This window comes from Hirundo rustica, chromosome Z (genome assembly GCF_015227805.2).
Source record: "Hirundo rustica isolate bHirRus1 chromosome Z, bHirRus1.pri.v3, whole genome shotgun sequence".
NCBI classification, from domain to species: domain Eukaryota; kingdom Metazoa; phylum Chordata; class Aves; order Passeriformes; family Hirundinidae; genus Hirundo; species Hirundo rustica.
The window spans coordinates 81,912,923-81,936,541 of record NC_053488.1 but is presented as its reverse complement, the minus strand read 5'-3'; the positions used below and the strand labels follow the sequence as shown (position 1 = coordinate 81,936,541).

The 23,619-nt window shown below is 40.9% G+C and overlaps 1 protein-coding gene across 1 annotated transcript in view; it reads left to right on the top strand.

The window, feature by feature from the left end:
* The window catches only part of RASGRF2 (Ras protein specific guanine nucleotide releasing factor 2), a 97,422-nt gene that overhangs the window by 55,478 nt on the left and 18,325 nt on the right, over positions 1 to 23,619 (top strand). Inside the window, exons 9-17 of the mRNA XM_040091037.2 lie at positions 534 to 652; positions 5,119 to 5,279; positions 6,220 to 6,286; positions 7,116 to 7,252; positions 9,555 to 9,637; positions 11,613 to 11,861; positions 12,185 to 12,573; positions 20,097 to 20,222; positions 21,503 to 21,618. Coding sequence (XP_039946971.1) covers positions 534 to 652; positions 5,119 to 5,279; positions 6,220 to 6,286; positions 7,116 to 7,252; positions 9,555 to 9,637; positions 11,613 to 11,861; positions 12,185 to 12,573; positions 20,097 to 20,222; positions 21,503 to 21,618 — 1,447 coding nt within the window. The remainder of the gene's footprint in view (positions 1 to 533; positions 653 to 5,118; positions 5,280 to 6,219; positions 6,287 to 7,115; positions 7,253 to 9,554; positions 9,638 to 11,612; positions 11,862 to 12,184; positions 12,574 to 20,096; positions 20,223 to 21,502; positions 21,619 to 23,619) is intronic.

Here is a 23,619-nt window from a genome sequence, read left to right as displayed (position 1 = left end):
GGAAAGGAAAGGAAAGGAAAGGAAAGGAAAGGAAAGGAAAGGAAAGGAAAGGAAAGGGGAGAAGGGAAGGGAGAAGGAAAAGGAAAGGAAAGGAATCGATACATTAAGATAAAAAGATGAAGCAGGGACAGAGTGCGAGCCTAAAGCTATGGAGAGGAACTCTACAATGTTCCCTACACAATTCTAGACAAGACTTGCCCGTTTGTGTCAGCCCAGCCTGTTAAGGATCAGGTTCTCTTCTATCAGCTGTGAAGTGTTTGTAGCTCGGTTGGCATCTGTCAGATGTGTTCAGGAACAGTCACCAAACTAGTCTGGAAGAATTGGCTCCACTGCTGAAAAATCAAAATGATCATAAGAATGATTGGAAAAGAGGAGGAAAAAAGGCAAGAGACCCGCTCTGGAGTGATGAAGCACTGGGTGGGTCCATCTGTTCTGTAGTGGATGGTGACGGTCATGCACTGTGTCTTCACAGACACAGCAGGTGTGAGGCACGTTTTGGGGAGATAAAGTGCATTTTGCTTTGTCCCCAACAGAGTGATGCATGACGAGGTGAGTGATACAGAGAACATCCGGAAGAACCTGGCCATAGAGAGGACCATAGTGGAGGGCTGTGACATATTGCTAGATACCAGCCAAACCTTTATACGCCAAGGTAAGACATTCCCCTGCAAAACCACCCAGTAATCATTAAAAGAACTGCACTAAAGGCAGCAGGGCTCACACTGCCATCATCAGGCTGGGCACTGCACTGGGCGCTTGTCAGCATCCTGAGCCTGCCCTCGCTCCCTGCAAGGTGAGTCACAAAATGCCCTGAAAACAGGTGATCCAGTTCTGTGCTGTTTTCTTCAGGAACCACGAAATCTCAGCACATGAGTGGCAAAGCTCCTATGGGACTATAATTCCCATTCTGCCTGGACAGTGGTCCCAAGGGGTGGAGCAGGTGAAGACCAGCACTCTTTTCCTTTCTGTCTATTGATGGTAACTTTGGAAACTGTTTCTGTTAAAAATTAGTTATAACAGAGGTGGAATTTGTTGTAAAATTCCAAAAAAACTATGCTAGAATAACATATCCATTTTAAATAAGGGACAGTTTTTGCCAGGAACTGCAAATTGGTTACAATTCTTGCTTGGTGGTGTTTATTTTAACTGCTTATTTCCCTCCCATTTATAGAATATTTTACTTTTAGATCTCTAAAAGCAAGTTACTGGGTTTGTACACGGCAACAATAGATCTGTAGTGCAGGACTTTGACACATTTTGCTCCTTTGTCCTGAAAAGCATTAAATATACTAAAGAAAGGTTAAGAATATAATTCAGGTGCCTCCCTTCACAAAACCTTTTCCAAATAACCTCCGCAGAACATCTGGTATTTGATGAGTCCATATTGCACCTGGTAATTAATAGGCTTTCTGTACATTCTGAAATGCATTTTGTGCTGCTTCTGTAGTTATGTGGCGAAACTATTAAATTTTCTGTAATAACTTCCAATATTATTTTTACCATAAACAAACAATATTGTTTTTATAAACCCTATTAAATTACTTGATTCTTCATTAAATGCATTTGTTATCTCTCAGGTGTTTTAAGAGTTATGAATATGGCTTTAAGAAAAAAGACAAACTGTTTTGAAACCACAGCCAAAAATTATAATGCTGTGATTATCCTAGGTTGACTTGTACCAGGAAATCTAATTAAATTTTAGATTTTTTTCAAGATTATTACAATACATAATATAAATACGTATTTTCATTTATTGGGGTCATCCTTTTAAGATAATTGATAATGTTTTGACTGTGTACCCACTGATTCATCAGTAAAACTTAGAATTTTTTTTCAGTGGGTATCAGTCTGAACAAATTACTGTTGCTGTGTTAGGCCCAGGCCAAACCCTGTAAGTAAATTAAGTTCAGATTTATTTATAGGCACACAGTCAGAGGACAGTGGACAGGAGTGTGTGTTACTCCAGGTTGTATCAGTTTATCTGGTGGAACATCCACCTAATGGAGCCCATTCTCTTTTTACATCTGACAGTGGGGTCACTTTGGCAGTGATGTCCATCTCCTCTGATTTCAGTTAGGCTTCTATTTATTGTGTTCATTAGCATAGATGGGCACAGGAACCTCTTTTTCAGCTTAAAACAGGAGAGAGGTGCCACCACCTTTGTTCAGGCTTTTTTTGTGGATGTTAATTACAACTTTTTTTTGTGTTACAGACTTTACATTTTTATGAAGAGATTGATTCTGTTGAGTTGTACGTGTTGAGACCATAGGAACTGTCCCTGGCAGTGCAGATTGTGAATTCTTCTTTGAGTTTCTTGGCGTCTGATATCCCTTGCCTCTTATTTGGGTACAGATTTTATACACAAACAAGTGAGGAACATTTTCTTTGTGAGGTTAAAGGACACTCATGGAGTCTCAAATCTGTTGACATCCAAACAACTGGGCACCCTGAGCCCCTCTGGTGCTTTCAAGCACTCTGATGTTTCTGCCATCAGGTGCTGTGAATTTACCCCTGCTGATAAAGATACCATAACCACAAAACCATGCAACAGCTGAAGTTGGAAGGGACTTTGGAAACATCCATTCCAGTCTCAAGGCAGCACCAGCTGGAGGATGTTGTTTTCTGCCATGTCCAGTCAGTATTTCATTGTTTCCAAGGACAGAGTCTCCACAGCCTCCCTGAATGAGCAACTTCTTCCCGTGTTTAATCCTCTGAGCAGTAAAAACAAACAAAAAAGAGTAAAAAGCCCGAAAACCTCCAGCAGGGGGAGAGCCAGAATGAGTTGGTAAATTCAGTGTAGACTTCTGAACGTTTGGGTTTGTTTATAAATACAGCCTTTTATATTCCTTGGATTGAGCAAAGGCTGAGACAGTGACTGTCAAAGCATTGAAGTGCTGAAAGTGCTGGGACTGTGGCTGGATTACACTATTGTCTAAACTATACTGTTAGCAAATGTTCTAAAACTAATTTAATTTGCTCATTTCATCTGTATATTGGCCAATTGTGGCCATGTTTTCCTTAAGAGGAAATCTGTGGTAGAGCCAATGCCAAGTTTCCTTAACCACTAAAGCCTGATGAGAATGCCCTAGGTCCTTGCTTGGTGCAAGCCATGCAGAATGTGTAGATGTGTTCCTCTGCAGATTTGAAAGAGAGAAAATGCAGTCTCTGTTTTCTGCTTTTAGAGAGATGTTTGTTCTGTTTTACCTTATTAAACAGTATTTCAGCTCTATGCAAGAACATTGTTTAACCTTCAGCCCACTATGGCAGAACAGGGTATGTTAGTCCTGAAAGCATTCTAATGAAAATAAAAATAAATAAACAAAAGTTAACCATAAACTTACTCCTGTAAGCATATCATATTTATAGGTACTATTACTCTACTAAACAAAGCAGAAACAAAATGTACGGATTGAATATTGCTACCCTAAATGTGCAGATGAAATTTCAGGACTAAAAGTACCCTGGAATTTTTTTCTAGGAGCTGTTTTAAACATGCTGACCTTGCAGTGTGGCTTGAGGGACAGTCGGTGTAACATGGAAACGTCACTGTTCCAACACATGGAAATGGTCTCTTTCCTCTCTCTTACAGCTGAGGCAGGTTGGCTGTTTGTCGAGGGGAAATGCACAACGGCCAATAAATATTTATGGGTTTGAGTCAGAACATAAGTGAATCTGAAATGTTCCAAATTCCTTTGCAAAATTCTAGAGCATAACTTCGCTTTCCTGTTTCGGCAACACAGGCTGTGTTATTCACATTTAGTCTAAATATGAAATGTCTGTCATAGAACGCTGTTCTCTGGCGAATTGTTGTGTATCTTCCCATGTCAGTAGAAGTTTACTTAATAATTTAAGGCTACATAATATATAGAGAGAGCTAAGTGTACAAAAAATGTAGATAAATAGCAGCTTCCTCAGTTACTGCAATTTCTCTGTTTGTTAACTTAAGGATGTGTATGTGAACTTTGAGAAAGATAATTCTTTTGACAACACAGGGTAGGAATTGCTAATCTAATATTTAATGGATTATTCTGTCAGGCTGGCATTGTGTCAGGATGCTGCCACTACTTTGAGCTTTGATGCAGCTGTGCCTAGTTCGTATCTGGAAGAGGCAGGTCAAAGCTTTCTCCCCCTGCTTGTTCTGCTGTGCAGCTCCCTTTTCATCATCAGTTTCTCGGTGCTTTTGTAACCTTGCTCCTATGAGCGAGCTAAGTCCGCCACCTCTTCCCAGCATTATTTTCCTCCTGGTTTAGCTCTATGAATACCTGATGCTGAAACAGGACATGAGCCAGTGTAAAGGTAATAGTGAGGAGAGATGTGTGGGAATAAGACTAGAAGGTCTCTTGGCTGCCCTGTCTGCTAACAGCAAGTTGTATGGTAGAAATCTTTCTGTTTAATCTACAAAGGAGTTGCACTTCACCACAAATTTAACTCCTGCTCCAAATTTGTAAGTGATACACATGGTGGGATCAATCTGGAAAAGTTGGTCACAGACTGAGATGTGAAACAGCAGAGAATCAGAGCTGTCCCCAGCCTGGAGCTCTGCAAAGCAAAATTCAGGCTTATGTAAGCAGGTTCAATTTAGTTCAGGAGTGTTTTACTGATAACACATTTCAGATGAGCTGTGGAGCACTGACAATTATGCAGCACAAGATAAGAAGAGGAAATGTGCTCATTTCCATCTTTGTTGCACACGGGCGCACACACAAACTCTTCTCCATCAAAATAACTTCTCCATGTTGTTTCTATTCTCTATATCTTTGGTTTGGAAATGCCTTGTCTTTTGCAAGTGTAGCGGCTGTCAATGTGCTGTTCGATGTTCAGCCGCAATTTCTGATCAATGGCCTCTTAGTGTATTTAATTGCCTAATCATCCCTGGATCTAATCCTGCCATGTGCACAAGTGTTAGTCTAGAGTGTACTTGAGTTTATTTATGATAAGGAGCAAAGGGAACTTGTGCAATAAAAAAGGGATTGACCTATGCTTAGAAAGGATGATACACATTTACACTGGAATGAAGAGTTGTGTTAATTAACATAATAGTATTCAATGAATTAACAACTTGAGCACTGCCCACTAAATATTAGTGTAATGCAGTAAATTTTGCTCCTTCATTACCAGGTTCCCTTATCCAGGTCCCCTCAGTTGAAAGGGGAAAGCTGAGTAAAGTTCGCCTGGGCTCATTGTCTTTGAAGAAGGAAGGAGAAAGACAATGCTTCTTGTTTACAAAACACTTTTTAATTTGTACAAGAAGTTCAGGAGGAAAACTGCATCTTCTCAAGGTATGGACTTTATATTATGATTTAAAATGGAAACACGTCTTTGGTGAGCTGTCAACATTTTACTGTTTTACGGCTTTCATCTGAGCTTTGCATTAGTGGTTATAAACAAAAGTGGGGTGGTGCACAATGATTAATTGCTTTGTCTTTTCATTGCAAATAATAGGTTTTTTTAGACCCAGTTGATTCTAGTAAACTGGGGATTAGAAATAAGGCATTGATGTATCTATTTCTTTGAAGTAGTGAATAAATTCAGTGTATGTAACACTGAATTTAAGTAAGTTTTTAGTGCATAAATCAGTCAGTACAACCCTGCAGAATTGCCAAAGAACATTTTCCAGTGCTCTAATGAAATTAATTTTCAAAGTCAATTCTGTTTTTCTGAACAGCATGTTCTCTTAAACGAAAATGTCATCTAAGAACAATCTAGTTATATTTGTTGAGAATCAGGCTTTCATAGTGCTGGTTTACGGGTAGTTCACAGAGTGGATTATGTTGAATGGAATTTTAATTTGGCATACCGAGAGGTTATCTTGTACTTTCTCACTTTGCACCTCTTAAATATTTCAAGTACTTTTGCAAAATAAATAGAATCTAACGGAATTTAAAAGAAACCCTTGTATGTATTTCACTTAAATTCAGAAGGTGAAATTCTAGTTAACTTTTTTGGAACTTGTAAACAAGTCTGTGCATGCCATAAATTACAGCATAGAAAAGTGAAATAATTTTTGTGCATTGTACTACTGATCTGTTGGATTAAGAAGAACATTACATTTAATCAGTTTGGGTTTAGTTGTTTAAGGAAAAAATGTGCATCATGAAATTGATGTATCTTCCTTTGAGCTCTGAGTAATGTAAAATGTTAGAGTAAGGCATGCCAACGTTTAAAAACACCTGTGACAAATGGGAATAAATAACATTTGTGTGAAATGTGCTTCCACAGACAGGAGGTGTTCTGTCTCTAATAGAGTGCACACTGGTCGAGGAGACAGAAGCGAGTGATGATGATTGTAAGTTAAATTCAGCTGTCAGTAGTAAGTACAGTTTCTAGTTTCCTAAAATTAGTACTCTTATTTCTTTTTTTCATAAGAGAAAATAGATGTTTTCGTGAAACCAGTAGAATACAGTGTAAAACTGATTCACTAGAAAGTCTGTTCCAATACTGGACATGCTGGCTCAGATGGGGAGGATGTTTTGTTGTATTTGTACCTGCTGCTGACACCCCTTAATGGATTTTCAAGAGGGTTGGCTCAAGAAATGTGACAAATTATTTGCTGATTTTGTATTCAAGTTCACCCAGAGCATCTTGAAAATAAAATAAAAATAGAAAAAATTTGAAAAAAGGGGGGAAAAGCCTTAAGTAAGCAGCAGATAATTAGCTTTCTGAAATACACGGGGGTTGAGTGATTTGGAAGAATTAATGGGAAGTTTCTTTTCTTTGGCTCCCTGCAAATCTGGACTGTGAGCTTTTTCAAATGGAATTACAAAATACTGTCTCAGGCTGATTTTATTATTACTCCTTTTGGCTTCCATCCTGCAGTTTGTCAAGTTTTGCACTCAAATCGTGAAAATAGTTTCATTAATTTGAGTGATACTTGTAGTATGGTGAGGATGTGTTAACATGTAAGTGTTATGAGAAACTTTATATGAGCAAATCCCAGTATTTTTTGTGCTTGGCATGTGTGGACAATAAAATGAGTTGTTGGATACCTAACTGGATTTGCTCTTTATCAGGATGATGTTTTAAAGCAATTTCCATTGTAAATGAAACAACTGTTTTCTTATCTTATACTCTGATGTTTCATGTTGTGACTCTTTTTCTCCCCTCTGACTGTAAAGCAAAAGGTTCTGGGCAGGTGTTTGGACACCTGGATTTCAAGCTCATAGTGGAGCCCACAGATGCTCCCCCTTTCACTGTTGTCCTTTTGGCCCCATCACGGCAGGAGAAAGCTGCGTGGACAAGTGACATCAGCCAGGTACCTCAGTGCTTTTCTCACCTGGTTTTAGTGAGGCCTTCTTTCACCCTGTGCTTCTGAAGAACAGCCTGGCACAGGAGTGCTGTCTATCTTTGATATGCTGTGTTATGTATGAAAACCCCTTAGTGATGCCCATTCTCCTCAAAATTCTGTCATTGCATTTGAGTACCAGAGAAGTGTGTTTCTCAAAAACAGAGATGGGGTGTAAGTTTCAAAATTGTCTATAGACAAACCTAGTGGTAAGCATTTTTATGTCTAAGGAGAGCCCATCCAGATACACATTTTGATTAAAGAAGAAAGATAGTACTAGTTTGTTCATGATTTTCATACAGATCAAAAACCACCTGAGAATTCTAGTTGGAAAATTATACCACGTCACATTAATAATGAAGTAAGAAAATGGGATAAACTCTTTTTTTTCCACCAGAAATTAATACTAACAAAGCATGGTAAATAATTGCTGAGCATCCTGATAGTGTGCAAGAGCTGTCTATGTTGTCACTGAATGAAAAAGGTATTTAGAATTTTTTAAGTGTCAGGGATAAGTTTTGGGGTTTTTTAATCACTTTTAGTTAAAAACACAATAGACAACCTTTGTCATAATCTATTTGAGGGAAGAAGTTGAATGCAATCAAAAAAAACCCCTGAACTTCCTGCTAAGCAGAGCTAAATCAAGGCTATTTTTGTTTTGTTTATGCACACAAACAAGAACATAGATCTCATAGTTCTGAATTCAGGTTCTGTCCTCTATTAATTTAGAGAGAAATAGCTGATTAGAGGGATATCAGCATGGAATGTCACATATTTCCAAAGTTGCTATCATTGCTGGCAACATCTCCAGATGAATCATCATCAGGATGAGTAGAAATTGTTTAAAAATAAGAATTCTGACTTACTTTGTGCTGGATTAACATTTTTGAAAGAACGAAAATAGGAAAATAAAAATCTCAAAATACAGTATGAGCTCCAACTTGCTGTGTTACAGACAGACTTGATTGAATTTTTTATAAAACAGATTTTCAGGGAATTACATTGTTCCATTGACATGTAAAATTAATGGAGTTATTTGCTGGCATGGAAAGACTATTTAAAAACATGAGTAAGTTCATTCTTAGTCTAAATTACAAAAATTACAATAATTTTAACAGTTGCCTGATACCATGATTGGTGCTAAGGGCTTCTTGGAAACATTTCCAGGTCAAATAGGGGAAATGGAAGTATTTCTACTAAATGTGTTTTGCATTGCTTTTAGGTAATGCTTTGCGAAAATCATACTTGTGAATTATTGCAGCTGCACTTTCCAAATAATCTTAAAATCCTGAATTGAAACCCACATAAAACTATGTAGATGATATTTTAAATTTATAGCTATAGATGTAATCTAAACCTGAAGAGGCCTGTGATTATCAGGTTTGAGCAATCCAATATCAATCATTGCTCTGCTGTGAAATGTTCTAAAGCCTGAAGGCTGCATGAATTCTTAAAGTCAAGATAAATGTGTGTGATGATTTTTGAAACTCCTTTTTACTTAGGTAAGGAGATTGTCCATACACATACACATGCACAGACATACTGTATATGTACATGTACATGTACATGTATATGTATATGTGTGTATGAATAAAAGTAGAAAATATTATGAAGACAAGAACCCTGTAGGGTTTGGTAGCAGGATCAGCCCATTCCCCAGCTCTGTTCCCTTCTTTGGGCTCATCTGAATTACATAAAAGTGCACATAGAAGTCCCTCCTAAAACCCAGCCTGAAATATTTATACAAGAGTTTGCAGGGAACAGCTTGGACAGCTTACTCACAGCTGCATTTCACAAGGAGCAGTACTTGAATTTGTTTTACAAGTGTGTTTCTGGAAGATTTTTATATTCCCTCTGGTCTTTTGCACAGGGTAAAGGTTAAGGCATTACTGTACCTCTTGGAGTATGAAGCATTCTGACTTCCTTGTGGTCTTGATTTCTCAAGCTTACACTTTTTGAGGAAATAGTAGAAATAATGAGTTTTTTTCCCTTTCAAAGGAGCTTCAAAGGAAACATCACTTCCAACACAAAATACTTAATCATGTGGAATAAAAAAGGTTGCTGAACAGAATACCCTGAGAGGCAAAGGCTAAGGAAGTGTGTCGACTCAAGTGCTTGCATCACTGCTTTTCATTTGAGAAAATACCTTGTCTTAATCAGCCCATACACTGCAAAAGCTGTGGTTTGAGCTTATAGGGATATGAAAAGTGTGGGAATAAGTCTCCTAACCCTGTGTTTTGATTTTAACAGTTTTCAATACTTATTTTCACAGTGCATTGATAATATAAGGTGCAATGGATTAATGACAATAGTGTTTGAAGAAAACTCCAAAGTCACAGTGCCACATATGATCAAGTAAGTGCAACAGAGAACAAAATAGATTGTTGTGTTTCTTCAATAAAAAATTTAACAAGAGAAAGCATGTATTTAGAAAATGCAAACCTTTAGGTTGAATGGAACTGATTCTATATCCTGAAACATGTATTTTTAAATTCCTTTCCTGGAATTGTAGGGATCACTCAGAGTGGTGAACTCTCAGTTCTCAGTATTGAATCACAACGTGGCTTTTTCTGGGTTTTGAGTAGTTGACTTCAGTTATGCCTCTGATGAATGACTTTGTTCTCAGTTAGGTTTTACTTGTCATCTCATAATTTTATTGGAGATTTTTAAAAAGGTCTTCAGAATTTATAGAACTCCAGACAAGTGTCATTTCCGGAGGTATTTTGTTATATTAGTCAAAGGTTTTGTTCTCTATATTTCTGTCCTTTCTGTTAAAAAAATATTTTATCTTGTGATTTTAACTGATCACATCAAATTAGCATCATTTTTTATAAGGCTGCTTCCCTTCCCTTTGGATTCTCTCTGTTATTAATTATAATAAGTAGTTTTTTGTATCTAGTGAGATATTTTCTGTACATGAGTCCAGATTTTCAACACAACTTGAATCTTCTACATAGCTCAATTTACATGAGTTTTCCTTATTAGTATCCAATGAATATATAAGTGAATGAAACATAGGGATAGACATAAAACTATTTTCTTTCTCAGTATTATCTGCCACATCTCTTGGTTTCTCAAATGCCTCTTCTATAGTTGTTTCCTCTCCTCTTCTTATGCTTAGAAATAGGAGAGAGAAAACACTGTTAGGGCACATACCTTTGATCCCTGGAAATAATGCATTTTATTGTCTTCTCTTCAGCTTTATTCCAGGAACCCTCCAGAGCATAAACACTTCTGTCACCTGCTGAGCTTTAAAAGTACACTTGTCCCCTTTCAAAGTACAGCAGGACCTCAGTCCCAGTGCAAACAGAAGGGAATATCAATTCTAAAGAACACACAGACCTTCACAACAAACACAAATTTGGTGTTCTCCTTCTTAAATTTTACTTGCCTGATTTGTAGCAGAGTTTGACTTTCCGTGTCAGATGTCATTGGATGATATAAACAAAAGATTGCCACTTTTTGGAGGGCCCAGTTTAGGAAACAAGATTTTTTGTTGTTGTTTCTTTTATGTAATACAGTGTATAATTGTGTGGAATATCCTGATCTTTCTTCTGAGAAAATCCAATACTTTTTAACAAAAAGATGGGGTGTATTGAAAGATGCTTTATTTAATATTCATCCTGTTTATTTACAAACCAAGCAAAACAGAATTTGAGGGGACACCCCCCCCCCCCCCCATCCATGGGTAGGGTTATGTAAATGATTCTTGCTAAGCAAAAATGGGTTGTTTTTTGTTTTTGTTTTTTTTCACTTAAACAAAGATACTTCTTGATTTCTGTTTTGAAATTTGAGATGTTTTGTGCTGTTCCCTCTCTCTTCTTTTAAAACAAAAATTAATTCTTGTAGCTGAAGGCAGGTGTTAATTTGCAGGCAAGCCTTAAACCTGGCTTAAGGGGTTAATTTTGCTTGGTTGTTTTAGGAACCATTACTTTAATTCAGATAAAGCTTGATCCCAGCAGAAAACATTGCAAACAATTATTCCGTACTGAGATTTTAGTAACATTGACCTATGGCCCACAATAGCCTGAAAGAGACAAGAAGGGACAATTCTGCCACCTGTTCCATTTCAGGACAACAGGACTTGGATTTTCAAATCTAAGCATGATTAAGGATTTGAAGTGTAAAGCATCTGCCAAAAATAATATTTTAATTCCCTTAGTTATGGAAGCAGGTCACCACAAATCAAAAATTTTATTGCATTGAGGAAACACAGTAGTGCATAAATATTTGCTTCTTCTGTGCTGACAGGAACAGCTAAAGGTGTATCACTCCTTAGCCATGATCACTCGTTGTTTAGTAAAGTGTTTTAAATTTGACTTTTGTGTAGATCCGACGCCCGTCTTCACAGGGATGACATTGATATTTGCTTCAGCAAAACGCTGAATTCCTGCAAAGTCCCACAAATCCGCTATGCGAGTGTGGAGCGCCTCTTGGAGCGGCTGACGGACCTGCGGTTCCTGAGCATCGACTTCCTCAACACCTTCCTGCACACCTACCGCATCTTCACCACCGCGGCTGTGGTCCTGGAGAAGCTCTCTGACATCTACAGGCGGCCCTTCACCTCCATTCCTGTCAGGTGAGCACTGGGGTCTCCACCTTCCTGTGACCTTTCTGTCACGTATTTTTGGAAGAGATACCATGGTCTAGGTCGCTGTTTGTTTTGCGGGTGGTTTTTTATTATTTTCTGCTTGTAAATAATCTAATAAAAAGGTTATTAGTGTGTAAAGAGCGTGTCAGTTTTAAGCAGGGCCTGTCTTAGCTATATGCCCAAGCTTTGAGGACTAAGTGTCACACAGATTTTGCAGTGCCATGCAGATTGGCTCAAAATTTAAGTGTTTTCAGTTTATATCTGTTCAGTGTTTGCTACCGTGTTGCTTTTTTTGTGTTTCTGACTCTTAGGTCTTTGGAACTGTTTTTTGCCACCAGTCAGAACAACAGAGGGGAGTACCTGGCTGACGGGAAGTCGCCACATCTCTGCCGCAAGTTTTCCTCTCCTCCTCCCCTGTCACTCTCTAGGACCTCCTCACCTGCCAGGACCCGCAAGCTGTCCCTGACCTCACCGCTGAACTCCAGGATTGGTGCCCTCGACCTCTCAGCTTCATCTGTGGCCAGCAGTCCCACCTCAAACTACAGCCCGGCCACATCCCCGCCGCCCACAGGCAGCAAGGCACCGCTGGACCTGAGCCGGGGGCTGTCATCCCCTGAGCAGAGTCCAGGCTCAGCCGAGGACAGCCTGGAGAACCCACGTCTGGACCTTTGCAACAAGCTGAGGAGGAGCATCCGCAGAGGTATCCCATTCCCACAGAGCACTGGAACTGAGCACGCTGCTCGCTGCTTGTTACGAATAGATGTGCGAGTTTGGATAAGTCCCTGCCTTTTGTCCAGACCTCTGGCAGCAGGCAGTACCTTTATTGAGGTGGCCAGCACCCCAAAACCCCCCCTCATTTGCAAGTTCTTTAATAATGGCTGATTTGGTCTATTATTGAATGAATTATTTATTTAATGGACAGGAAACTAACAGACATAAAACTTAAATAGTTACACAGGAATAAGGACAAAAAGAAACTACTAGTAGGTTGTACACGGTGTGAAGTTAAAGGTTAATGTTACAGCTGGTGAAAAATAATAACTTAGGATTCAATGTATCTTATCATCGAGCTGTTGGTGGGGCACACATGGAGATCCTTCCCCTCAGTCCCCAGAGAACCGCAGGATCTTCGTCCAAGCTCCAGGGAGAAGTCTCAAACACTTTCAGGGTGTAGGAGGCTTCTGGCTCTGTGATAACTCGTGTGTCTTTTATAGTTTGTGAAACAGCCAAGAATATTTATTTTACCTCTTCCCACATCTGCTCTCCAGACTTCGATGTTGATTCTTAGCTGAGGCCTGAGCCCTTTTGGCACCAGAGATGACCCTTTGCTGCGCCTTTCAGCCCCTGGGTTGTCTCTTCCATTTCTGCACCAACTGTGTGTGATAGAGAGGGGGAGGACACATCCTGTCACTCTGCTGCTCCTCTGGTCGAAGCTGTGATGTGCTCTCTGTTCCCAGCGCTTTGCTGCTCCTTCCTAGGAGCAGCAGCATGGCAAAGTCATAGGATCACAGAATAGTCTGGGTGGGAAAGGATCTTAAAGCTTATCTCGTTCCAACACACAGCACCTTGTCTGTTTTCACTTCAGTGCAGCGTTAAGGAGAAACGCAGAAGAGAATATTTTTGCCAGTTGTGTTTCCTGAGGTGTGAGCTTTTTGAGTTGTACCATGTACTGCAGGAAGCAAAATACTAAGCTAAAAGAAAAACCTAACAGCTTTAACATGTTTGCACAGAGGGCTGGTTTTCCATGAAGATTCCATCTCTAATCCAAATAAATAATGCCTGTGATGTGCTCGGTACACCGGTGACATTTGTACCAGGTGGTGTGAATGTCACCTGGCTATCCCTCCAGAAGGTACAAGTCTAAAACAGATTAATTGTTCCTGAGAAAATACCTATTTACTCTATGGATTCTGTTAGGCACTTTGGAATAGGTTTTGCTTCCACAGAGGCCTGAAGTTGGTTGAAAAAAATCTCAGTGTGGGTATCTAGGGTTGGGAGCATTGTAGTTATAGATGGCAAAGCAAGAAAGTAGCTCCAGTCTCATAGGAAACAGAAGTGGGCATTATTTCTCCTTCGGGGACAGATGAATGATCTTCTTAATTGGAATAGAAGTTTGTGGTAATATTTATTTTTTTTTAATTGTTGTTACACTAAACAGAAAACCATGCAATTTAAAAATGATTTTTTTATTCCTAAAATCAATATTTAAATATGGTTGCATATTGGCTGGCTTACAGTCTGAGGAACTTGATCTGTAAATCTGAACAAAATGTAGCTCAATTTTAATTGCTAGTTCTATAATAACAAAAAATTAATAAGAAAGAAGAAAAGGATTATCAAATACAAAGTAAGACAAATGTGATTGAAAACTTGTCTGCTTCCTACTGATGAATTAGTGGTGTCCTGCTAATAAATTAGGTATTTCATTATGCTGAGGGATTGTTTTTACAAAATGTTGCCTATTGTTTAAAAAAAACCCCTTTTTAACAGGCAGGTTATCCACTGTAGCATTCTAGGAGTCTGCCTATCAAGAGCAGGGGCTGGTGTCATCAGAATAATGTTGGGTTTTTGACCATGGGATGGTCTCTACAACACCTGATCTGCTGATGCCTGATGGGATGCACCTCTCAGAAGGGAAAAAGTTTTCTAGCATAGGAACTAGGAGGGCACCTTGATAGAGCTTTGAACTAGTTTGGAAGGGGGAAGGGACAAAACAATGCTGGGTAGTGAGAGGCAGTGGGGTGATGCACCAAAACTTGGGGAACTGAGCAGTTGGTGGGAGGTGTTGGCTACAGCAGACCACAGCTGAAGTGTTTCTGTTCCAAAACACACAGCATGAAGAACAGGACGAGCTTGAATCCTTGTCCCAGTCCCAGTGATTTGACATCACTTGCATAAGTGAAACCTTACTAGGATGGGTTCTGTGATTGAAGTGCCCTACTGAACAGTTACAGGTTCTTTAGGAAGAATAGGCAGGGCAGATGAGGCAGAGGGAGGCATTGTATGTAACAGGAGGGCTAGAATGTAGGGAGGTCACAACTGAGAGGCTCTCAGCAAGAATTAAGGGGCAGTCAAATGATGCAGGTATCTCTATGTGGGAGTCAACAATGCATCACTACTATAGATCTCCCAGCCTGGACTGTTGCCTTTTTCCCAGCCTGGAAATAAAACTCGAGATAATTTTAGTAAGGACATAATATAGAAGTGGATCTTTATTAGAAGGCCTTCAGGGGTAGTTATGGAAAGATGTCCACAAAAGCCCATCCCCACAGGGATGAGTACATTTTATAGGTGTTAGGAAATTAGTATAATAGATAAAAAGCACCAATTAGGAGGACAGACGGTGGTGTAATTCTCTCCCAAGTTATGTCTGTTCTCTGGAGTCTAAGATTACTAAAACACCTGGATGACAACTTCATATACAAGTACTAGGAGAGCTGATTAGGGAAAATGCCCTCCTTGATTTGCTGCTTGTTAACAGAGAGGGTTGCATGAATGACACGATCGGTGGCTATCTTTGCTACAGCAGATACAAAGTGATTCAGTTTAAAATCTCCGCAGCTAGGAGGAAAAGCGTCAGAAAATTCTCACCTTTGGACATGAGTAGAACAGACTGCTCAGGGAAATAATGATCAAGATCCCTGGGATAGATCTTCCAAAGGTGCTGGGATCCATTAGGTGTGTCACCTTTAGGCATCCCCTCCTAAGGGCACAGGAAGAGGCAATTCCAAAATGTTGAAAGTCAAACAGATGAGACAGAAAGGCTGGCTTGGCTGAGCAGGGATCTTACTTTGGAGGTAAAGCAGAAAAATGAGGTGTATGCCCAGCTGGAGAAGGTTGGGTGGAACATGGCAGGAACACAGAGATGGTGCTCTTCAGGGAGAAAGTTTTTGCAGCCAAAGCTTAACTGGAGTTGAAACTTGCCAGAACTGTGGTGGATGATAAAAACGGATTTTAAAATACATCAGCAAAAAACAGTACAGAAAGTACATTGGCCCATTCCAGAATGAGGGTGGTCACCTCACAAATAGGGAGTTTGACAAGACAGGGACCTTCATTTATTGTTTTCCTTACCTCTCTTCAGCATGGGCTAAGGGAGTCCCAGTGCCCTGAGCTGAATGACCATAGCTTGAGAATGACAAACTCAGGTTGATCCTGAAGTTGCAGGGATCTGCTGCGCCAGCTGGATCCCTATAAATCTATGGGGCCTGGTGGGATTCATCTGAGAATACTCAAAGAGCTGGCTGATGTCGTTGTGAGGCTTCTCTTGATAGCTGAACAGTCTTGGAAATCTGGAGAGGTCCCAGCTGAGTGGAAGCTGTTTAACATTGTCCCAATTTTCAAAAAGCACAGGAAGGGCACACTGGAAACTACAGGCCCATCAGTCTCACTTCAGTGCCTGGTAAGGTCATGGAGAAAATTATCCTGGGTAGTGTTGAAGAACACCTGGAGGCTCCGTGTTACTGAAAAATAAAACCTCCCTATAAAACCTTCCTAACACTGGTGCAGCATTAAGCAGCAGCTATTCTTCATTCAGCTGGAGGCATGAGGGGCTGTCTCCTCTGAAATACTGTGCATGCTGACCACAGAAAAGGGTCCTCTTCATAGACTGTATTTTACATGCATGCTGTTTTTCCCATAACAAACATACATATGATAATCATTCCCCCAGAGTCATCCATGTATGTTCCCCCCCTTTTCACAAGAGTTTGTCTGTCTCAGGGATCTGTACAGTGGTCTCTGGTGGTTGTCAGCCCTGAAGTGACACTTGGCCACCCCATGAGTTTGGTTACTTTCCCAAATCTGGAGCCAAGTTAGCACAACCAATGTAATTCATTATTTTGGAGATGAACGTATATTGTCCTGCTCCTCTTCTTGGTTGATGTTTAATGTGATTCCCATTATGCAGTTCCACAGGCCAGTGATTTTACAAAATAATCATTCTTTTCCCTACCAGCTGAGCAAACAGGTATTCATCAGGTAACAATAGGCCATCACAACTTCACAAGGGGAAGGTCCTGCTGGTCACACCTGAGTTCCTTCTATGACAGGGTGACACACCTGCTTGACCCAGGAGAGGCAGTAATGTAGTCTTTTTGGACTTCATCAAAGCTTTTGATACAGTCTCTGCCAGGATCCATCTGGACAAACTGTCCAGCCCACAGGTGGATAAAAACACTGTGGGCAATGGGCTCATGAGGTGGGAACAGAGAGTGGCAGTGACCAAGGTGATATCAGGCACCAGGCTGGCACCAGTCACTGCTGGAGTTCCAGGATTCTGTCCTCAGCCCTGTGCTCTTCAACATCTTCATTAGCAGCCTGGACAGAGGACTCTAAGGAATACTAAGTAAGTTTACTGATGACACTAAATTGGGAGGAGCTGTCAACTCCCTTGAGGGCACAGAGGCCCTGTGGAGAGAGCTCAGAAAATGAGGGGCGGGAAATCACTGTGTCAGGTTTAACAAGGGATTCTGTGCCTTGGATTCTGCACTGTGTGGATGGACTGGGGAGCAAGGGGCTGGAGAGCAGCTGTGGGATGGGACCTGGGGGTCTTGGTCCATGTCCAGTTCGATCTGAGCCAGCAATGGCCTGGAGCCAGGAGGGACATCCCTGTCCTGGGAGATACCAGCCCAGCATTACTTGCTGGTACAGCCTCACCTTGAGTCCTGGGGAGAGTTTTGGGCACCATCATACCAGAAAGAGCTAAAGCTGTTAGAGTGTGTCCAAAAGAGAGACATGGGGATGGTAAAGGGTCTGAAAGGGCCACATGAGGAGCAGCTGAGGACACTTGGTATGTTTAGCTGGAGCAGAGGAGCCTGAGGGCAGAGCTCAGTCGGGGCTGCAGCTTCATCCCAAGGGACAACTCCCATCTCTGCTCCCTGTGACAGGGCCCAGGGAAGGGCTGGAGCTGTGTCAGGGCAGGGTCAGGCTGGAGATCAGGGAAAGGTTCTTCCCCAGAGGGTGCTGGGCGCTGCCCAGGGAATGGGCACGGCCCTGAGGCTGCCAGAGCTCCAGAGGTGTTTGGACACTGCTCCCAGGGATGCACAGAGGGGATTGTTGGGGTGTCTGTGCAGGGACAGGGGTTGGACTCAGTGATCCTGGTGGGTCATTTCCAGCTCAGGATATTCTGTGATTCTGTGGTCTTTGCTCATGCTTCATGCTTTCAAAAAATACTGGTTAGATGTTGTGCATAATCATGGATATTATATATCCAGTATGATGGATGTTTCTACATTAATTGCGTAACAGACACTATATATATATTTTTTTTTTCTATGCGAAGTTGAGCAAATTCTTCTTGTGCACTACTTTAGCCACATTCAAACCAATGTGATGATAACACAGCATATTCCAAAATATAGGCCATGCATTAAAATTAATTGCAGACAGATAACTGTTGTCTTGACTGTAACATTTTTTCTACTCACTGTAAAGTGGACTGGTAAAGAACAGGTTTTTCTGCCCAAGTGTAGGCAGTTGGCACTGTTGGAGAGTTATTTGTGTTTTTCACTGTGGTCTGCCAAAGCTGGAAGTGTTACCTGGACAGCACGAGGAGCATTTGTATGGGCCAGAAGCCCATAAAAATGCTAAATTGCTGTCAGTGCAGTGTCCCACCCCTTTGGGGATCTCCTGCTGAACAGCTTGCACTTGGTCTGGAGGAATTTGCAGGCAGAGAGCTCTGTCCTCAAGTAGAGAGTCCTTTTGTTGCCCAGCTGCTTGCAGCATGTTAATGGACATGAGTAAGTTTAAAAAGAAATCTCATAAGGGAGATGGAAATGGGTAGTCCTATTGCTCTGATACTGCCAGAGTTCAAAAAAATCAGCCCTGGCTTACTCTAAGTCCAGCACAACTGCATAAATTCTGTTTCCCAGGACTTTTATTATTATGGTGATTGCTATTCTCTATGACTGTTATCCATTTACAGGCTGGAATTTTCACCTTCTTTGCCTACTTTCAGGGTTGTTTGCTTCCAGAGTTTTTGCTTTCCAAAGTTCTTGTTTTCCAAAGTTTTTGTTTATATTTAACTTTATATACACAAGTCTTATGCTTGTCATTCACATCAAATGCAGGATGTATTTTATCAGCTTGTTTTCCCTCATTTTGGAAGTAGTGTTTATCCCATTCCTTTTTTTTTTTTTCTTCTGATAAAAGAACTCCACCATGGACTAGTCTGCTCTCCAGTGCCATTTGGCAATTTTATTGGACAGATTTTGATTACACTTTGTTATTCAACAAGGATTATTTTCCCTAGGTCATAGAAAACTTATGAGTTCAAGTACCCTTATTATGTGTGCATGTCACTGCATATTCACTCCTGATTGAAAGTGCAGTTTTATCCAACATACTTTAAAACTGACAACTTGCTGGTTTTCACCAAGTTCTTAATTTATGATCTTTTGTGTCATTGGTACAAGATTTTCCCAGTCCTTTAACTCTGTCTATGTCGGGGGCTCCTTTTTAGGAGCTTAAATTCCCCGGCATTCAGGTGGTTTTAGAGTTCTGGCCCTCTGCAAAGCTCTGTGCCAAATGCAGGAAAAGATGGAGTCTTCAAGGTTACATGCTTCGTTTATTAGTTCTTATCTTACAATTTTCTCAGTGTCCAAAAGATGTTTGCCTCGGCTCAGACATCTGGTGACTCCTCCTGTCTCTGGGCTGTCCTTATCTTTTATACTAATTGCTACGTATTCTTTATTTACTATTTATTACCAATGTCTATCACTATTACTAGAAAGGTCATCTTCACTCTGACCCAATCTTCACTAACTGCTTTGTGCCAATGTCACTGCAGAAATGGAGTGAGGGAACAAGAAGGAAGAAGAAGGAGACAACGCCCTAAATTCTCCATCTTGCCCCATTCACTTCAATGCCAAGAATCCCAAACCCACTGTTTTTTCACCCTGTGATATACTAAACTACTATTTTTACACTCTTGTGCCCTGCAATGCTTCCTGCAGTGCAAGAAGCCTCTCCCATGGACTGAAATCAAATCCAGTGTCTCTCTGAGCTCTGGGCTCTGGGCTGGGGTCCCAGACCTCCCTGCCCAGGTCCCTGACCCTCCAGGGCAACCAAAGGAATGCCCTGGACTCCAACATGTCTAGAGGATAATTATTGCTGAGTTAATGGCAAAATCTCACGGCAAGTTACAGGAGCAGTACTGTTTGAAACAACTAAACCAAATTATGCATGATCATCAGTACTGACATTTATTCTCTTTTAAAGCAGCAGTTCTGGAATCTGTGTCAGTGGACAGGACCATTCCTGAGAGCACCTCAGTTGCAGACACTGCAGAGCTGTCCCCGTGCAGGTCCCCTTCAACACCACGTCACCTCCGCTACCGCCAGCCAGGAGGTGAGAGCTGACGTGTCCTGGCTCTGCCAGTCACTTCAAACAGAGTTTAATCACTGTACCTGTGATCTGTGCAGGGCAGTAGAAAGCAGTAATAATGTTTGAATCATCAGGTTTGCTTGTATTCTTCTTGTTTCTCAGGTGTTTAAAACAAAAAAAGACATTAAAATGTGAAGTGTGCCTGTTAAATCTGAGCAGCAATAATGAGGAATGGAAGTATGTTGAGATGCCAGTGTGATTCATTGTTCTGAAATAGCTCAAGCACGATGTGCCCAAGTTCAAGACTAATATTGAATCAGCCCTATTCTAACAGAATTCTCAAGACTCTGACATTTTTTTTTCAGCTGATGAGGGAACGTATTTTGGGCACCATCTGTAATCATGAAACACACAACACCCATTGTTGTTAATGGGAAGTGACTATGTTTCTTTGTGTAACACTGAACATTTACAGATGGTCTCACATTATTCATTCCAAAATTTGAAAAAGCTTCTCAATTGAAGAGGAAAAAGAGAGCTGGAGCTCCTCAAATAGCTCGCACATGGCACTTTGAAATCATTAGCAGGGCTGTGAGCTGCATCCATGAAGACTTAAAATGCTGCCAGATCCTGCAGGCCAGGTTTCTGGGCAGGTATTTCATACCTGGGGCTAAAACAAAAGCAAAGCAGAGTCTTCTCACCTGGCTAATAAGTTGCCAGGACACTTTAGATTTAAACCAATAGTAATTTTCTGTGGTTGGGCCCATTTCTTACAAGAAGGCAAGATTTGGGAGCTGGAAACTGGGCAGTGTCAAATTATCTGAGTCCTAGTTAGAGACAATGTGCACAGCACTTCCTGTAGAGAAAGTTGGATAAAATCTGCAAAACTCTGCTCATCCTGCACAGTGACCATGGAAAACGTGAGAATCTAGTTATCAGAAGATGGTGAATATGCTTAATTCTCTGACACAAATTTTTGATTAGGTTAATTTTCTATGCCATTGTTTTTCTGGACCTCTTTTGCTTGGTTTTTTCACCTCCTATTTGGTTAATATCTTGTTCCTCACCTTGGCAGTGTCTTAAATGTTTGGTTTTTTTCTATAGCAACATAAATTATAATGATGTGGAAATATAAACCATAAATATGATTATGATACTTCTATTGTCTTTCACAGAAAATAATCTGACAGTATTAATAAATACAATGTTCACAAAGTAGAACACATTATTGAAGATTCTAAGTCTTGTTGCTGGTTGATAAAAAGTTTGTAGAAGTTAATTTTTCCTGTCTTTCCCCTTTACAGTGCAGACTGCTGACAACAGCCACTGCTCAGTGTCTCCTGCTTCTGCTTTTGCCATTGCCACAGCTGCAGCTGGGCACGGAAGCCCACCAGGTGAGGGGGTGTGCTGTGCCAGACAGGTGACACACAGATTCTCAGGAGGTGAACATTCCTCAAGAACAGACCTCCGTGTTCTTATGAGCAAATGCTCAGGTTGGATGGGCCTTGCAGCAACCTGGTCTAGTAGAAGGTGTCCCTGCCCATGGCAGGGCTGGAACTGGGTATTTTTAAGGCCTTTTCCAAACCTATTGGATAATTTCTTAATGTTTCTAATCTGGTTACTGGAAGATTAATATTTGACATGTATGTGATCTGCTAAGCATCCAGATAAAAACTTTCCTGTTTGGATTTTTTTTTTTTTTAACTTCACTTACAATTTAAGATTTCATTTTTTTTAAATGAGGTTTTCTATGTCCAACGGTGGTATGCAGTTTTACTTACTGGGAGTTGTCTTGGTTTTGAAAGACAGTTGTCTGCCAAGTAAAACTAGAGCTTCCCTTAGAACTGAGAATGTAAACACCCTTCCCTGCAAATTATTATAATTTTGCAATTAGGGGCTTTTAGGCAAAGATATGGGAATAGGAATAACAGTTCTTTACTAGGAATATTTAAAAAAAAAGGAAATACAAATGCAGTAGTCCAAAAAAACCAAGCAAGGAAGCAAAGATCCTGGAAAAAAACCCTGACAGAGTCAGGGATACAACCTGACGCCCTGATGGTCAGGGTGTTGGAAGCAGTCCAGATAAATCCTCCTGGAGTAACAGATGTGGTTCTGTGGAGTAGAGATGGTCCTGTAGAATGTCCAGTGGTGATGAGGTGGGCCCAGTCTTCCTCTGGGAATCCAGTGGAAAACCTGGATCCCTTGTGTGCTTCAGTCCCAGTTTTTATCTAGCTGGGAACAGTTGGCTTCTCCCAGACTGTGTGGAGCATCTCACAACGGGATGATGGAATGTGTCATGGCATTGGTGGGCCCTGATGGTGGTGAAAGAGATAAGAAACACTGCCCCACCTGGATTTAATGGCTGGGCCATTATCAGAAGGCATCCTTCTCCCTCCCCCCTGGAGTCACAAGAGATAAGGAAAAAACATCTCCCCAACAGCTTTCAACAGATGAAATAGAATACACTTTTTTTTTTTTTTTGGTTATATAACCCAAGACAGGAGTGTATACTGTATATTCCTTGGAAAGCAACTACTGCCTGAAGGTATTTAGTGCAACATAAAACACTTGATTTAAGTTTTGAATGTACTGCTTATCTTGCTGGGTACCCTTTGACATATTAATATCTTCCACTAACAGGGTCCTCTCATAGGTCATGTGGCAAATAAACAACAATTTTTTTAAAGTCTACAAAATCAATTTGCCTTTGGCTCGATGTGCTGAAATCCACAGCTCATTTTGATTTTGTGTGACAATGCACAATCCAGCTGTAAACTCGCACTTGCCTCTTTCCCACTGAAATGTCAAAAAACTGCATTGAAGAGCTCAGTCTCAAAATCACCCATGAAAATCTGTTTAAGACAGTAAATGATCCCTGTGGATCTCAGTGGATTTTGTATCCACTATGTCTAGAGCTCTGGTCATTGACTGATGGGTGAGAAGACATCAGGAGAAAATCATTTCTGCATGAGCATGGATTGCTGCTCCTCTTAGTCTTGTGTACTTCCTATGATCTTTAGAACGTCACAGGACAGTGATGCTCAGTGTTAGAAACTTTATCAGAGAATCATTTAGTTTGGAAAATCTCTCCCAGATCATCAGGTCCAGCCTGTGCCTGATCCCCACCTGGTCCCCAGCCCAAAGCACTGAGTGCCATGTCCAGGCCTTCCCTGGACACTTCCAGGGATAGGGACTCCAAAACTCCCTGGGCAGCCCCTGACAATGTCTGACCACCCTTTCCACAGAGAAATTCCTGCTGGTGTCCAACCTGAGCCTCTCCGAACCCAGCCTGAGGCCATTCCCTCTCCTCCTGTCCCAGCCTGAGGCTGTTCCCTCTCCTCTTGTCCCTGTTCCCTGGGAGCAGAGCCTGATGCCCCTGGTTGTCCCCTCCTGTCAGGGAGTTATGAAGAGCCAGAAGGTC